Here is a 17,361-nt window from a genome sequence, read left to right as displayed (position 1 = left end):
TCAGTGCCCTTTCCATTACTTTGCCTACCACAGAAGTAAGACTAACAGGCGTGTAATTCCCGGGGTTATAGCTATTCCCTTTTTTGAACAGGGGCACAACATTTGCTACTCTCCAGTCCCCTGGTACCACCCCCGTTGACAGTGAAGATGAAAAGCTCATTGCCAACGGTACTGCAATTTCCTCTCTTGCTTCCCACATAATCCTAGGATATATCCCGTCAGGCCCGGGGGACTTGTCTATCCTCAAGTTGTTCAAAATGTCCAACACATCTTCCTTCCTAACAAGTATCTCCTCTAGCTTATCAGTCCGTTTCACACTCTCCTCTTCAACAATACGGTCCCTCTCGTTCGTAAATACTGAAGAAAAGTACTCATTCAAGACCTCTCCTATCTCTTCCGACTCAATACACAGTCTCCCAATACTGTCCTTGATCGGACCTACCCTCGTTCTCCCTTCAGAATCTCAACCTTTTCCCTTCCTATGTCGTTGGTTCCAATGTGGACAATGACCTCTTGCTGGCCCTTCTCCCCCTGAGAACATTCTGTTCCAATGTGGACAATGACCTCTTGCTGGCCCTTCTCCCCCTTGAGAACATTCTGCACCCTCTCTAAGACATCCTTGATCCTGGCACCAGGGAAGAAACACACCATTCTGCTTTTTCTCTGCTGGCCACAGAAACATCTGTCTGTATCTCTGACTACAGAATCCCCTAACACAATTGATCTCTTGGAAGCCGACGTACCCCTTGTTGCATTAGAGCCAGTCTCAATACCAGACACTTGGTCGTTCATGCTACATTCCCCTGAGGACCCCCTACATTTTCCAAAACAGCATACCTGTTTGAAATGGGTATATTCACAAAATACTCCTCCCCTAGGTGCCGACCTGTCTTACCCTTCCTGGAGTTAACCCATCTGTGTGACTGTATCTGAGACTTTCCCCCCTTCCAGTAACTGCCATCCATCACATACTGTTGCAAATTCCTCATAGGTTCTATCTGTCTCTCCAACCGATCAAGAGTTGACAGGTTTAGTTAAGGATTGGTTTTCTTTGGTAGTTCAAGATCCAGGGGAAAGTGAGGACTATAGATGCTGGAGATTAGAGTCATGAGTGTGGTGCTGGAAAAGCACAACAGGTCAGGCAGCATGCAAGGAGCAGGTAAATCGGCGTTTCAGGCAAAAGCTATTCATCAAGAATGAGAGGCTTTTGCCTGAAATGTCGATTTTCCTGCTCCTCGGATGCTGCCTGACCTGCTGTGCTTCTCCAGCACCACACTTACAACCCCAAGATCCAGGGGGAATCTATCAGGGTTTTTGATGAGTTATAAGATGACTGGCAGAGGCAGAAAATTTTGCTTTAACCCTGAGAAACTATTTGGTGTTTGGATTAATGATGGAGTCATGCAAAAGTATTTGCTCGCTGAAGCCCAACTGAACTTCAGACAGGAAGTACAACTGGTTTTGTCATTAGAAAATGCAGCAAATTGCATGTGAGCTACAGGGTATCCTAATGGAAGTGGACATCTTCACCTGTCCAGGTGACCTTGAGGAACACGACTTGAGTGTAGGCAATTGTATAGCCTCATGCAGGGCATATCCTGAGAAGAGGGACTCTAGGTTAGCCCACAGCAAAACCCCAAAACAAAGCCAAGCCATGGCCAAATGGCTAAAATGTTCATCAGGATCCCAGTCGGCAAGCCGCTATAATTGCTGTCAGTATGCGGACTCAACAGCAATGGAGTCCTACAGGGCCTGACTTGAGTAAGAGAACCAGTAGACTGGTATCTAGGAGAGTGCACACCCTGGAAAGTCCACCTATATGTGATTTGGAACAATTAAATTGTTTCTGCAAATCAGAAACAATCAAATGTTTGGTAAAATGGTCACCTAGTTCTAATGGAGGTCAATACTAGCACAGCTGCATCAGTGATTGCAGAGCTCGTCTTTAACAAGATTCCTTCTAGATTCCAACCTTTAAGTTTGTACAAGATCTCGGTCAGACTGAGCGCATATACCTGGGAACATTTACATATTAAGGGTATGACTCGGTCCCATGTCCTGTGAGAAGCAGTTGGTGTAGTTACCACTAATCGTAATAAAAGGCTTGGGCCCAAGCTTGATAGGATGGAATTGGTTGAGAAAGATTCACCTTGATTAAGAAAATGGCTGCCTGAGTGAAGTCCTACTTAAATACCCAGATTTTATTTAGGAGGTCTAGGCGCTATCAAAGGAGCCAACCCATCTTGCATGTTGTTCAGGAACAATCCTGCGGTTCTGCAAGGCTTGCCCAGTGCCATTTGCCTTATGTACAAGAGCAGAGGCAAAAATCAGGAGGCTGGAAAGCGAAGGAATCACCAAATTGGCTCAGTTTGCAGAATGAGCAGCACTGGTTGTACCAATTGTGAAGCCTGATGGGTCGGTTTGCCTTTGTGGGGATTTCAAGCAAATGTAAACTGCTTCTCACAGCTGGATAAATGCCCAGTTCCTTGCATGGAGGGCTTATTCACAAAACTGGCCTGGTGGGCTGTGCTTCATAAAGCTGGATATGAGCCATGCTAACCTGCACATGTGACTAGGTGAGGAGTCCCAAAAGTTTACCATAATTGGCTCAAAATGGTTGTATCAATATATAAGACTATCATTTTGGATATCATCAGCCTGTGCCCTTTACCAGCAGATCATGGAGAACATTTTACAAGGTCTACCCCAGAGTGCTATTTATTTGGATGATGTGCTAATAACTGGGAAGACTAATACAGAGCATTTGGAGAATTTGGACATAGAGGTTAAACATTTCTCCCAGGCGGGCTTATGACTTAGAAGGGAAAAATATGTACTCCAGGTCCTCCAAGTGACATGTCTGTACTGGTGCTTAGATCTTTCCTTGGGTTGATGAATTATGACAGAAAATTCACGTGTAACATGGCCTCTATCTGGTAAGCTGGCTTCCATCTTGGCACCCTTACACCTGCTATTGAGAAAGGGTCAGCCTTGGAAATGGTCATGTAGGCAAGAAGTAGCCTTTCGGGAAGTGAAGAAGCATCTACCATTGTCCAAGGTGTTGGCCCACTACGATCCCAAATGAGAGGAAGTGCTGTCATGTAATGCCTCCCTGTACGGTACTGGGGTAGTGATAGTTCACTGGTGGCCCAACAGAGAGGAATGCCCGATAGCGTATGCTTCCTGAACGTTTGCTGATACTGAATGCAAATATGCCCAAACAGAGAAGGAAAGATTGGTGATCATCTTTGATGGAAGAAAATTTCACCAATATCCTTTTATGCATGTAACTTGTAATAGTAATTCTATACTTACGTAAGAAATGAGAGGATGGCCACAGTGAGGGTCGGGCCAATCACGGATAGTCGAGGGAACTTGTGCCTGGAGTTGGAGGAACTCCTTAATGGAGGTCCTTAATGAATACTTTACTTCAGTATTCACTACAGAGAGGGACCTTGCGTTTCTTAGGACAGCGTGAAATAGATTGATATGCTCGAACATGTTGATGTTAAGAGGAGATTTACCAGGGTGCTGCCTGCTCTGGAGGGCATGTCTTATGAAGAAAGGTTGAGAGAGTTAGGGCTTTTCTCATTGGAGCGAAGAGGATGAGATGTAATTTGATAGAGGTGTACAGGATGATAGCCATGATGTGGAGGTGGCAGTGTTGGACTGGGGTGGACAAAGTTAAAAATCTCACAATACCAGGTTATAGTCCAACAGGTTTATTTGGAAGTACTTGCTTTCGGAGCACTGCTTCTTCATAAGGTAGCTGAGGCATAGGTTGAGTGGATAGCCAGAGACTTTTCTCCGGGGCAGAAATGTCTATCACGAGGGGGCATAATTTTAAGGTAATTGGAGGAAGGTTTAGGGGAAATGTCAGAGGTAGATTCTTTATGCAGTGGTGGGTGTGTGGAATGCACTGCCAGCAGTGGTAGTAGAGTCAGATAGATTAGGGACATTTAAGCAACTCTTGGATAGGCACATGGAAGTTAGTACAATGAAGGGTATATAGGTTAGCCTGATCTTAGAGGAGGATAGAAAGCTGGCATAACATCGAGGGCTAAAGGGCCTGTACTGTGCTGTACTGTTCTATGTTCTAATGGACCACAACTGTTGCTAGTGCTATTTAAAGAAGGAAACACTATGCCGCCCATAGCTTCTGGGTGAATTCAGCAGTGGCCCCTTATTCTCAGTGTGTACGATTACAAGTTGGAACACTCTGGGCGGCCAAGTGGAAAATATGAATGCCTTGAGCCACCTCCCACTGGCAGATGCCTCCCGTAGAAGAGTCCATTCTGGTTTTAAACTTTCTGGATACCGTTCTGGCTACTGCTGACAATATCCGATGTAGACACAAAGATCCCGTCCTGGCAAAAGTAAAACAGCTGGTGGTGATGGGGAAAACATAAGGGCCATCACAACCAGAAGTGAAACCTTTCTTGACCTATTGAGACCAGATCACTGTAGAGGATGGCATATTATTATGGGGAGCAAGAGTGATAGTCTCAAGTGAAGGCCATCGCCAGATACTGGCTGAACTCTACTAGGGTTATCCAGATTCTGGATTAGTGGTGCTGGAAGAGCACAGCAGTTCAGGCAGCACATCCAAGGAGCAGCGAAATCGACGTTTCGGGCAAAAGCCCTTCATCAGGAAGGCCCGAAACTAGCCACGAAACGACACGACCAGCTATCCCTAGTAGCCACACACGCAGACGACAAGCAACATGAATTTGACTGGGACAACACTACCATTATAGGGCAAGCCAAACAAAGAACAGCCAGGGAATTCCTAGAAGCATGGCACTCATCCACAAACTCCATCAACAAACACATCAACCTGGACCCAATATACCGGCCACTACAGCGGACAGCTGAAACTGACAACCGGAAGCGGCAGGGACAGGCCACTATAAATGCCGGAGGAAAGATCACAGAAGCGCTTCACAGGAGGCTCCCAAGCACTGAGGATGTCACCTAGACAGGGGACGAAATGTTTGCAACAAAAACTTCCAGCTCGGCGAACAGAACCACAGCATTACTGGGTAAATCCTGGACTCAGTCACTGCTAGTCTTTTCATGGGCTAAATGTTCTTGGCCATTGTGGATGTCTGTTAAAAGTTGTTGGACGTCCATAGAGTTATTCCATTACCTCAGGGATGACAATTGGAAAGCTGCGAGCATTATTTACAATACAATACACATGGCAGTATTGATCAGGGGCAATGGGACTTCAATTCCCAGCAGGGATTTTGAATATTTCATAAAGTTGAATGGGATCCTGACAGTTCCAAAACCTCCATCGTCCAGTGGTCTGGCAGAAAGAGGAGTTTATTGTCGAAGGCAGGCTTAAAGAAACAGCCTAAAGCTTCACTTGATACCAAACTGACCCAGTTCCTATTTGATTATTGGACACCCCTCAGGTAACTACAGGGATAACTCCACCAGAGTACTGATGGGAAGGAGACTCTGCACCAGGTTAAAACTCATATTCCCAGACCTGGGAGAGGGTGAAATGGCATCAGGAATGCCAATGTTGGCTGTATGCCTCCTTTGAGCAAGAGAGACAGTTTACTTTTGTGGACAAAGTTTGGTGTCAATCCCACTGAAATGGCTCTGCATGGGCACGAGGTTAGGTCAACACAACATCAGGTCACGTGTCATACAAAGTTTGGGTAGGTAAGGCAGTCCTGAACCAACGTAGACCACATAAAAGCTGCTACCTTACAAGTGGGGCAGGGGCAATGCATAACCAACCTCCGAACAGCTAGGAAGCCTGTCAGTTGTAGGTTTTCCCCTCTTCCATCTAACATTGAGAAATTCTCGCAATCCAAGATTGATGTATCCAGTGTCACAACCTCCATACTGTTACTGATTGAAGAAGAGAAGGAATTTTTACCAAGATGCTCCAGGCTCATGAGACGAGCTTTGGTCTGGTACACACCACAAGTATCTGAGTCAGAGTTGGAGGAACCGGACCTGAGTGAAAACGTCCCAGGAGAGGCTACAAAAAAAGCAACAGGCCAATATCCTTGGACTTAGTTGGGGAGGGATGTAGTGATTGGAAGGAGGGCCAGGTGGATCTCATTGAGTATGAGATCCCTGATTGGGGATGTTAACTCGGATGTATGAGGGAATCCTGGCTGACTGATATAAATAGGAGTCTAATGGATGCTTTCTTGGTAGAAAATTATAGTATAAAGTTTTAGCAGAATAGTGTCTGCATGCCCCAGTGATTTAAGGAAAATATATGCACTATTGCTGGGTCCCTATGGGTGCAGAGGTGGAGGTTGAATAAAACAATAACAGGAAATAATTAGGAGTCTCCGAGAATCTCACTACTCTAGGGACTGGCTCTGAGCTACTGGTCAGAGTCCATGTAATGTGCACATATAAATAAAAGGTGTCTTGGTGACAGATACTGGGCTCCATGGAACTATTGCAGTCAGCATTTATTGCTCATCCCTAATCATAGTGAGTGAGATGCACAGAAAATTTGACTCTGTTGCTTGAGATTCTTGACCTGAGTGGCTTGCTGGGCGATTTCTATGGCCAGTTAAGAGTCAACCAATTGCAGTGGGCTTGGAGCCTGACTCGACAACGACAGCAGAATTCTTTCCCCAGGTGGCAGTAATTAACCAGATAGAGTTTTACAACAGTTGATGATGTTGTCATGGTCATCATTACTGAGGATAGCTTTGCATTACAGACTTATTGGTTGAAGTAAAATTTGCTAAGATTTAAACACATGTCCTTCGAGTACTAGTATCGATTACTCGTCCAGTGATATTACCACTAGTCTACCGTTCCTACTCACACCTTCATTAGGATCATAAAACCATAGAAATTTACAGCATTGGAATGAGGCTGTATGGTTCATCATTTATGTGGAGAAAGAGAGGACTGCAGATGCTGGAAATCAGAGTTAAGAGTGTGGTGCTGGAAAAGCACAGCCGGTTAGGCAGTATCTGAGGAAAAGGAGAATTGATGTTTCGGTCAGAAACCCTTCATCATTTACATGTCAGCTGATATAAGGATGTGCAGCATAATTCCATTTTCTAGCTCTTGGTGTGCACCCTTACGTGTTACATAGAAAATAGGATCAGGAGTAGGCCATTCAGCCCTTTCTGAGCCTACTCTGTCATTCAGTATGATCATGGTTGATCATCCAAATCTTTCTTGATGAAGGGCTCCTTCCCGAAACGTCGATTCTCCTGCTCCTTGGATGCTACCTGACCTGCTGTGCTTTTCCAGCAACACACTCTCAACTCTGATCTCCAGCATCTGCAGACCCCACTTTGTCCCATCCAACTCTGTACTCTGTCCCTGCCTTCTTCCCATCCCTTTTGACCCAAGGACCGACATCTACCACCTTCTTGAATATATTCAATTTTTGGCCTCAACTGTTTTCTGTGGCACAGAATTCCACGGAATCACCAGTCTCTGTGTGAAGAAATTTTACCTCTTCTCAGTCTTAAATGATTTCCACATATCCTTAAACTATGAGCCCTGATTCTGGACTCCTTGGTCATCAGGAACATCCTGCATTTACCGTGTCTAGTCCTGTTAGAATTTGATGGGTTTTTATGAGATCCCCTCCCACCTCCATTCTTCTAAAACTCCACTGAATATAAACCTAACCGATCCAAGCTCTCTTTTATGCGTCAGTTGTATCATTCCAAGTATCGGTCTAGTAAATTTTTGTTGTGCTCCCTCCGTAGCCAAAACATTTTCCCTCAGATAAGGAGGTCACAATTGCACACAGTACTCCAGGCATGACCTCACCAAGTTCCCGTACAATTGTCGCAAGACATTCTTGCTCCTGTACTCAAATCCTCTTGCTATGAAGACCAGCATACTGTTTGCTGCCTTCATTGCCAGTTGCACCTATGTGCTTACTTTCAGTCTCTTTGTGTACAAGGGCACCCAGGTCTCATTGAACCTTCCACTTTCCCAATCAGTTACCATTCAGGTAATAATCAGCCCTCCTGTGTTTACTTCACCTGCCCTGTATTTGTCCACTCACTCAATTGTCTAAATCATACTGAATCATTTTTGCATTCTCCTCACAGTTTACCCATCCAGCTTTGTGCCATCTGCAAACCTGGAGGTATTACATTTAATTCCCTCACCTAAATCATCAGTATATATTGTGACTAACAATATAAGTTATGGAATTTCAGGTCCCCTTTTATGTGACTTTTGCCTTTACAGATCTTTCAGATCGTGTTCCAGACTCCCGCTATCATTAGGTGAAAAATCTTTTTCTCAATACTTGTCTAATTTTCCTACAAATTATTGAAAATGTCCATCGCCGATTCGTTAAGCTAAGGAAAAAAAACTTTACAATCATTCTACCTTGGACCATTAAAATTTTATATTCAATTAAATCTGCCTGAAGCCCCTGTTCCTCGAGAAATCTCCGGTCATTCCAAACTTTTTTCTTCGCTTTAATTCTCTTGTCCTGATATCACCTTTGTAAATCTGCTCTAATAATCTAATTCAGTCACATCCTTTCGATAATTAATGAACACAATTTTACTCAGTACTCGAGCCAGGATCTACTCCATGCTTTATACAATTCTAGCATAATCTCCCTGTTCTATAACCTGTACCTCGGCCAAGAAAAGAAATGATTCCCACGTCTTCTGAATTGTTTTATCTGTTTGACCTGCTATATTCAGGGATGGGTGGACATGCTGTCCAAAGTCCCTCTGCTCCTCTACATTTTCCAGAATACTACTACTTATTATGTATTCTCTTCCTTGATTGACACCCCCAAATGCTTTAGCTCACAATTCACTGGATTGAATTATTTATTTTCACCTACCTGACCAATCTTGCAATTTTTTTCTTCACTGAACTAAAGCACATGGACTACAGTAGTTCAAGATACGGGCTCACCAGCACCCTCTTGAGGGCAACTAGAGATGGACAATAAATGCATGCCAGCCAGCGATGCCCACATTCCACAAGTGAAATAAAAGGCCAACTTTTGTATCATTTGCAAACTTTGTAATCAAGGGCCCTACATTTTAGATTTAAACTTTATTGTCACCACAATGTCAATGCACATGGTGCCATCTTAGGTACCTAGGTACAGGAACTTAAGAACAAGGTAGAAAGAAATAAGCCACAAAGTTAAAAGGTAAGCATTACAATCACTCTTCAAATAGCGTGAAAATAATAATTACTAGTTAAACATTACAGTCCTTCTTAGTATTAAGTCAAAAATAAAGCCACAAGATCAACTATTGCAGTCTTTCTTAAGTACTTAGCTATGCTGGGATTGGTACAAAGGCTCAATCTCTTCTTTGGTTTGCTTTCCCCACCATGGCTTGATCTCCCCTACTCTCGTCGTCACTATAGTTGTTGGGGGAGCTTCCATCATCATGTTGGAACTCAGAGCTCCAAACCCCCAATCCAGGCGCTGTTTGCGCTCGGCCTCTGTTCCACGGACCGATCCTCTGTATTGTCTTTGGTATGTAAGCCGGGAATTGAGAACTCACTGAGAGTCCCAGGTGAAGCCACCAGCCATTGCCTTTCACTATACATTTAACTGATTTCCAAATTCAATAAGCCCGAAACTGCCACTGCGTCTCTCCAAAGGATACATTCGTCGAAAAAGAAAGGGAAAGATCGATGAGAAAACGAGAAAAAAAGGGAAGAGTGGACAGAGTGGGGTCATTGATCTTTACCACATTAAGCAAAGGACCTAGCACTGATTCCAGTGAATCCACCTGGAAACAGCCTTCCAGATACAATAGTAACTTTTTGACCTTTGGTTTGAATCACTGAGTTAATCAGTGTTAGCATTTTTTATTCTTTTGATACTTGAGTCTCGCTACCTTACTCATATCACAAGAATGAAATGAAAAGTGTTAATTGATTATAACAACTTGGGAAAGCTCAAAATGTACAAACTACGTTGATGCTAATTATGTCAAATAACAAAATTGAAATTGATCTACAGCTATGTGAAAGTGCAAGCATTTTCTCTTTATAAAAGTTAATGTTCAGGTGTTCTAAATGTTGTTACAGTTATTGGAAATCCAGCTGAAGTGTACAGCTTCGGGATGATGTATCTAATGTTTGCCTTCACCTGGTTATTGACAATGATTGCCACTTGCCTGATCTACATTCCGCTCTTTTACAGACTAAACATTATCAGTACTTATGAGGTAAGCTCATTTGCAGTTCTCTTAGTACTTTCCACTCTCTCCCTATTTTACGTTTTCCACTGATCTCTTACAATCTTTTGCTGGTATGAAGGAAGTTTAGAGCATGGACTTCTTTGTGACTCTGATATCCACAGTAACATTTATTTTGCATGACTATCATGCTAATTTCTTCATCTCCACTAGAAAAAAGATGTCTTTTAAAACATTTTTTTCCTCATTACTAAGCTAGCTGCAAAAGATATCTGTTTGAATTGACAGCGATTAATGTGTAGCAGTTTTAACTGAGTGTGCAATGATTGTCAGAGAAATGGATTTCTGAAGCCCAAAAAGTTGTTCAAAGGTTTTTAGAATGCGGTGGCTGTTTCATAGATAACAAAGAACGCACCAACATTAGAATAGAATAGAATCCCTACAGTGTGGAAACAGCCCTTCGGCCCAACAAGTCCACACCAACCCTCCGAAGAGTAACCCATCCAGACCCATTCCCCTATTATTCATTCACAGTGGCAAGCTTTCACAGTATGTAACTGTGAAACTTAGCCTTTATTTGGATGAAATTCCCTTGCAGAGAATACTGCACTTGTTAATTAAATAAAAGATTGGGATTGTAAATGACAGGCTCACTGGCAGGAAACAGAGTTTATGGGTAATGGATAGGTATGTACAAGATCATTAGCAGTCATTTCTGCCACCTCCAGCGATATGTCACCACCAGACACATTTTACCCTCCCCTACCTTGTCAGCCTTCTGCAGGGACCGTTATGACTGGGACACCCTAGTCCCCTTTTCTTTCACTCCTCACAGCACCTTCTGCTGTAATTACAGAAGGTGTAACACCTATCTGTTCACTTCCTCCCTCCTCAACACACCTTCCAAGTGAAGCAGCGCTTTACCTGCACTTCACATAATCTAGTATACTGCATTTGCTGCTCACATTGTGGTTACCTCTACATTGGGGAAACGAAGCATAGATTGGGTGACTGCTTTGCCAGAATATTTATGATCTGTTTGCAAAGAGACCCCGAATTTCCGGTTGTCTGCCACTTCAACATACCACTCTGTTCCCTGGCCAATATCTCTGTCTCAGTACTCCAGAAAGCTCAGACAAGCTGGAAGAACAGCACCTCATTTCCTACCTGGGGACCCTGCAAGGCTTCTGGATGCAATATCGAGTTCAATAACTTTAGGGCTTGTGCTCTCTCTCAAACCTGCAAACCTGAACGTGGTGAACCACAGCGCAGAAATGTGCTATAAGCAGCCTATAACAGATGAATTTCCTACTGAAAATGCTACACAGGGACCGTTTGCATCTGGCATGGAAATGATGCAAAATAGGGAGAATTACTTCAAAAGACACAAACCCCCCAACAATACCTTCCAAACTCAGGGACTAGAAGAACAAGGGCATTAGATCTAAGTTCCACTACAAGTCACACATCATCTTGACTTGTAAGTAGATCACTGTTTCTTCACTGCAACTGGTTTAATATCGTAGAACTCTCTTCCTATTGGCCAATTTTAGTATACTTACTCCACAACGGTTGAGGAAAGTGACTCATCACCACTTTGTCAGGAGCAATAAGGGATGAGCAATAAATCTATGGAACCAACATCCAACATGAATGAATGTAAAAAAAAAAGAACATTAAAGTTTTAATTTCTTCAGGACTGATTCAATTGGTGGTGTTCAACAATGTTATGTTCGGCCAGAATGAATAGGGAAATAGTATATTCCTAAGATTAATGTTACTTTTAGGAGGCAGTTCTGCTAAAACAACAATTTCATTAATATTAATAAAACAGACTTTCTTGAATCCTTATAGATTACAGCGAGTTACGGCCTAATGATATTAGTGCTAGATAGTTAATCCAGTGACCCAGGCGATGTTCTGGAGACCTGGATTCAAATCTTGCTCTGGCATATGTAAAAATGTGGAATTAGGAGTTAATGATGACTATGAAACCAATGCTAATTGAATGGAAGAACCCATTCTGTTCACTAATATCCTTTTAGGGAACCCATAGCAATTGCCTTCTGGATGAAAAGGGATGGCAGTAAATGTTGCTGAGTTGGCAATGCCAAAAAAATCTGTATACAGAGGAACCTTGATTATCTGGCATTCAATTATCCGGAATTCGGATTATCCGGCAAGATCACAAGGTCCTGATGTTTGGCTAAACTGTATTACCCGGCATTCAATTATCCGAACATTCAATTATCCGACAAAATACTCCCTGCCTGTGTTGATCGGATAATCGAGGTTCCTCTGTATTGAGTGCATCTGGCATTTTTTAAAAGAATGTGAAAGTTCATTACTTGGTTCTTCAGTTGCTGTATTTTGATGGAGTTCAACACTCATTGTTTATTAAACCTCATGTATGACAGATATCCTGGCATCTCTGCGATAAATACCTCTTCCAAGTTATTTATAAATTGTTTCCTTACCACCTAATATTTCTGTTAAAACCTACAGTGACAGAAAGGAAGTATTAAACTTTACAAGAAAGATGATTCTGAAGTTCTCATGTCAAATTGATGATGTGGCTAGTTTGATGTTAACTGGAATGAATTGAAATAATCTTAACTGTCAGGTTCATCCAAAAAAGGAATAGTTGCTTTTCCCTTGTTGTTATGATCCTGATGGGAACCGTTAACTTTTTGTGTTTGAGAATCCCAGGTACTTAGTAAGAGAATAAAAGCCATGGGACTCCATGGTTTAGGGCAAGCAAACTAAACTTTACTGTGTGAAGTCAGAAAACTGAAACGATAAGACATAGAAGCAGAAATTAGGCCATTCAGCCCATCATGTGTGCTCCACCATTCAATCATGGCTGATAAGTTTCTCATTCCCATTCTCTTGCTTTCTCCCCGTAACCCTTGATCCCCTTGAAACTCAAGATCCTATCTATCTCAGTTTTAAATATATTCAATGACCTGGCCTCCACAGCCTTCTGTGGCAATGAATTCCATAGATTCACCACTCTCTGGCTGAAGAAGTTTCTCCTTATCTCTGTTCTAAAAGGTCTTCCCTTTACTCTAAGGCAATGCCGGGTAAAAACAATGACTGCGGATGCTGGAAACCAGATTCTGGAGTAGAGTGGTGCCGGAAAAGCACAGCAGTTCAGGCAGCATCTGAGGAGCAGCAAAATCCGACATTTCAGGCGAAAGCCCTTCATCAGGAATACAGAAGGGCTTTTGCCCAAAACATCGGATTTTCCTGCTCCTTGGATGCTGCCTGAACTGCTGTGCTTTTCCAGCACCACTCTACTCCAGAATCTAAGGCAATGCCCTCAAGTCCTTGTTTCTTCTACCAATGGAAACACCTTTCCAACATCTACTCTGTCCAGGCCATTCAGTATTCTGTATGCTTCAATTAGATCCCCCCCTTATCCTTCTAAACTCCAGAGCCTCATATGTTTAACCTTTCATTCCTGGTACCATTCTCGTGAACCTCCTGTGAATCTGCTCCAGGGCCAGTACATCCTTCTTGAGATATGGGGCCCAAAACTGCCTACAGTACTCCAATGTAGAGCCTCAGAAGTACATCCCTGTTTTTATATTCAAGTCCTCTCAAATAAATGACATCATTGCATTTGCCTTCCCAACTATTGACTCAACCTGCAAGTTTACCTTGAGAGAATACTGGACTAGAACTTCCAAGTCTCTTTGCACTTCAAACTTTTGAATTTTCTCCCCATTTAGAAAATAGTCCATACCTCTATTCTTCTTAACAAAGTGCATGACCTCACACTTTCCCACGTTGTACTCTATCTGCCATTTCTTTGCTTACTCTCCTAACCTATCCAAATCCTTCTGCAGCCTCCCTGCCTCCTTAATGTTATCTGTCCCTCTACCTATATTTGTATCATCTGCAAACTTAACCAGCAGGCCTCAGTTCCTTTATCTAGATTGTTGATGTATAAAGAGAAAAGTGAAAATCATCTACACTATACATACAATGTAGGCACTAACATTCAGCTTTAACATGAAATAAATAAAAAAAATTAAAGTCAGCATAGTCTTACCAGACTATAGGACTGCTCTCTCAATACTGAGAGATAATGGGAAGTGAGTTAAACCTGATGGTCATCAAGCCCTGGAGAGGGGAAAGGTTGAGAAGGAAAATCCTTCGTGCTAGCCTCAACTGGTGGAGGAATTGAACCCATACCATTCATATCACATTGCACCACAAACCTGCCATCCAGCAAACTGAGGTAAACCAATTCCCAGGGTGTAGCCTAGCATCTACTCATGGGCACAATTCCACCTCTTACTGACAGCTAGCTTCACTAAATTGTCACTAGCTTAAGGGTCTCCTTGAGCTCTAATAAATTTCAGCTGTACAAAACAAATATTGCTTGTGTGTTGCCTTCAACCCTCACTCCCATAAATGATTTCCAGGGACATCCCTTACCTCAACTGCCTGAAGTCTGCTAACTGTAGCACTTGATACCTGAAACTGCTTCTGTACTCCCCCAACTTAATTCTGCACTGTCTTCTAACATCTTCCAGCAAACACAAACAAATTGAAGCCAGGGAACTTTGTTCAGCTCCACCCATTTTCCAAGACAACATAGCTTTGACCTATCATTAGTTATTAACCAAGCATATCTCTAGACAACTTTTCTGTTTTCGTAGGAGTATAAGCACCAGAAGTCCAACTATTCAGCTTAGCAAACTGCTATTTTATGATTCTATCTTTCTGGGTATTAACTTGTTATCAGCAACATGATCCCAGTCTTTTGAGTGCCCTAGACACAAATGTGTTTCACTTGCATTTATCCCATTTTCTACTGTTAAACTATAATTGCTAAAATTTAAAAAAACATTTTGAACCACATGTACCATGCACAAGATAGTTGCACCTGCATTGAGATAAAAAGCTGAAAATAAATTCCAACTGTTGTGTTTTCTCCATAGTATCTTAATAGAAGATTTGGACAACTTGTGAGATATCAAGTTGTTTGTTGCTTCATGATCTATATGGTAAGTTCAAAGATGAATTTTAAAATTCTTTCATGTTATTTGGTATCTGATATTAATCAACATTAATAATCTTACAATTTCTGGTTTGGTCTGTAAATATTATCAAGCTATTGATGGTCATTATCTTGGTTGCTGTGGATTTCAAGACAGAAAGTAGTGAATGAGAGTAAAGGGCAGTTATTCAGAATGGCAGAAGTTGGAAAGTGATGTTCCACAAAGAAGATATTGAAATAATTGATGTTCATAATTTATCTTAATGATTTAGATCTTGAAATGAAAACACAATTTTTAAAGTTGCAGATAAAATGAAATTGTGAAGTTGGGCCACATAGAGGGGCATGTACACTGTAGTCAATACTAAGAAGGACTACAACAAATTATAGGAAGACATTAAAAGACTTGGAGAACGGGGAAATAATTGGCAAATTCATTTCAAAATAAATGTGAGCTAGTACATTTTGGTAGGAAGAAGAGAGAGATCACTTGTTACTTAGAAGCTTTGTGGTTGTGGTCTTGTGGTTGAGAAACAAAGGAATCTCAATTACTAAAAAGTTATGCTACAGTTAGCAAGGCCATAACATAAAGCAAAGGATTCACTTGGGTTTATTTCTGTTGAAAAAGATTGCCATGACCAAATCCTAATATATTACTTCAAACCAAAATAGTACCCTAAAATTAAGCAGAAGGACAAATACAAAAACACGTGGAAGCATCCTGGATCAATGCATGGAACTCTTGGAACATATGAGTTTTTGGGTCAAAGATGTTTAGTGATGTAGGTATAACTTGGACCATGTAGAGGACTGATGTCTGCTGATCAGATGATATGCTCCTTTGATCAGTGATGAATATCCATCTAGCAGTATGACATTGCAATACTCAAAAGTCTGAGAGAAAGAAGATCAATATCTCCATCCTAAGCCTGACTGCACAGAGTATTTCTAAGTGCAACTCATGAATAATCTGAAGAATATGGATGTAGGTTTGCTTGCAGAGCTGCAAGGTTCATTTTCAGATGTTGCATCACCATACTAGGTAACATCTTCAGTGAGCCTCAGGACGAAGCACTGCTGATGTTTCATGCTTTCTATTTATTTGTTTGGGTTTCCTTGGGTTGGTGATGTCATTCGTGTGGTGACGCCATTTCCTATGGTGATGTCATTTCCTGTTCTTTTTCTCAGGGGGTGGTAAATGGGATCCAAGTCAATGTGTTTGTTGATAGAGTTCCAATTGGAATGCCAAGTTTCTAGGAATTCTCGTGCATGTCTCTGTTGGCTTGTCCTAGGTTGGATGTGTTGTCCCAGTCAAAGTGGTCTACTTCCTTATCTGTATGTAAGAATACTAGTGAGAGAGGGCCACGTCGTTTTGTGGCTAGTTGATGTTCATGTATCTTGGTGGCTAGTTTTCTGTCTGTTTGTCCAATGTAGTGTTTGTTACAGTTCTTGCAAGGTATTATGTAAATGACATTAGTTTTGCTTGTTGTCTATATAGGGTCTTTCAAGTTAATTAGCTGCTGTTTTAGTGTATTGGTGGGTTTGTGGCTACCATGATGCCAAGGGGTTGGAGTAGTCTGGCAGTCATTTCTGAAATGTCTTTGATGTAGGGAGAGTGGCTAGGGTTTCTGGATGCGTTTTGTCTGCTTGTTTAGGTTTGTTGCTGAGAAATCAGTGGACTGTGTTCATTGGGAACCCATTCTTTTTGAATGCACTGTATAGGTGATTTTCCTCTGCTCTGCCTAGTTCATCTGTGCAGCAGTGTGTGGTGGCTCATTGAAATAATGTTCTGATGCAACTTCGTTTGTGGAGGTTGGAATGATTGTTTCTGTAGTTCAATATTTAGTCCGTATGTGCTGTTTTCCTGTAAACGCTGGTTTGAAGTTCCCCGTTGGCTGTTTGCTCTACTGTGACATCTAGGAATGGCAGTTTGTTGTTGTTTTCCTCCTCTTTAGTAAATTTTATGCCAGTAAGGATATTATTGATGGTCATGAAGGTTTCCTCTAATTTGTTTCATTTAGTGATGACAAAGGTGTCATCCATGTAGCGGACCAAAGGTTAGGGTTGGATGATTGGCAGAGCTGTTTGTTCGAGTCTCTGCATTACTGTCTCTGCTAAGAACCCTGATATCGGAGATCCCATGCATGTTCCGTTGATTTGTCTGTAGATTTTGTTATTGAAGATGAAGTGTGTGGTAAGGCA

At 42.0% G+C, this 17,361-nt stretch overlaps 1 protein-coding gene across 1 annotated transcript in view; it reads left to right on the top strand.

Annotated features, from left to right (window-relative positions):
• LOC122562359 (sodium-coupled monocarboxylate transporter 1-like) overlaps positions 1 to 17,361 on the top strand; it is a 131,838-nt gene that overhangs the window by 18,307 nt on the left and 96,170 nt on the right. The window contains exons 3-4 of the mRNA XM_043715235.1: positions 10,039 to 10,178; positions 15,101 to 15,166. Coding sequence (XP_043571170.1) covers positions 10,039 to 10,178; positions 15,101 to 15,166 — 206 coding nt within the window. The remainder of the gene's footprint in view (positions 1 to 10,038; positions 10,179 to 15,100; positions 15,167 to 17,361) is intronic.

Source organism: Chiloscyllium plagiosum, chromosome 24 (assembly GCF_004010195.1).
Source record: "Chiloscyllium plagiosum isolate BGI_BamShark_2017 chromosome 24, ASM401019v2, whole genome shotgun sequence".
NCBI lineage: Eukaryota > Metazoa > Chordata > Chondrichthyes > Orectolobiformes > Hemiscylliidae > Chiloscyllium > Chiloscyllium plagiosum.
This window is presented reverse-complemented; position numbering and strand designations above follow the sequence as displayed.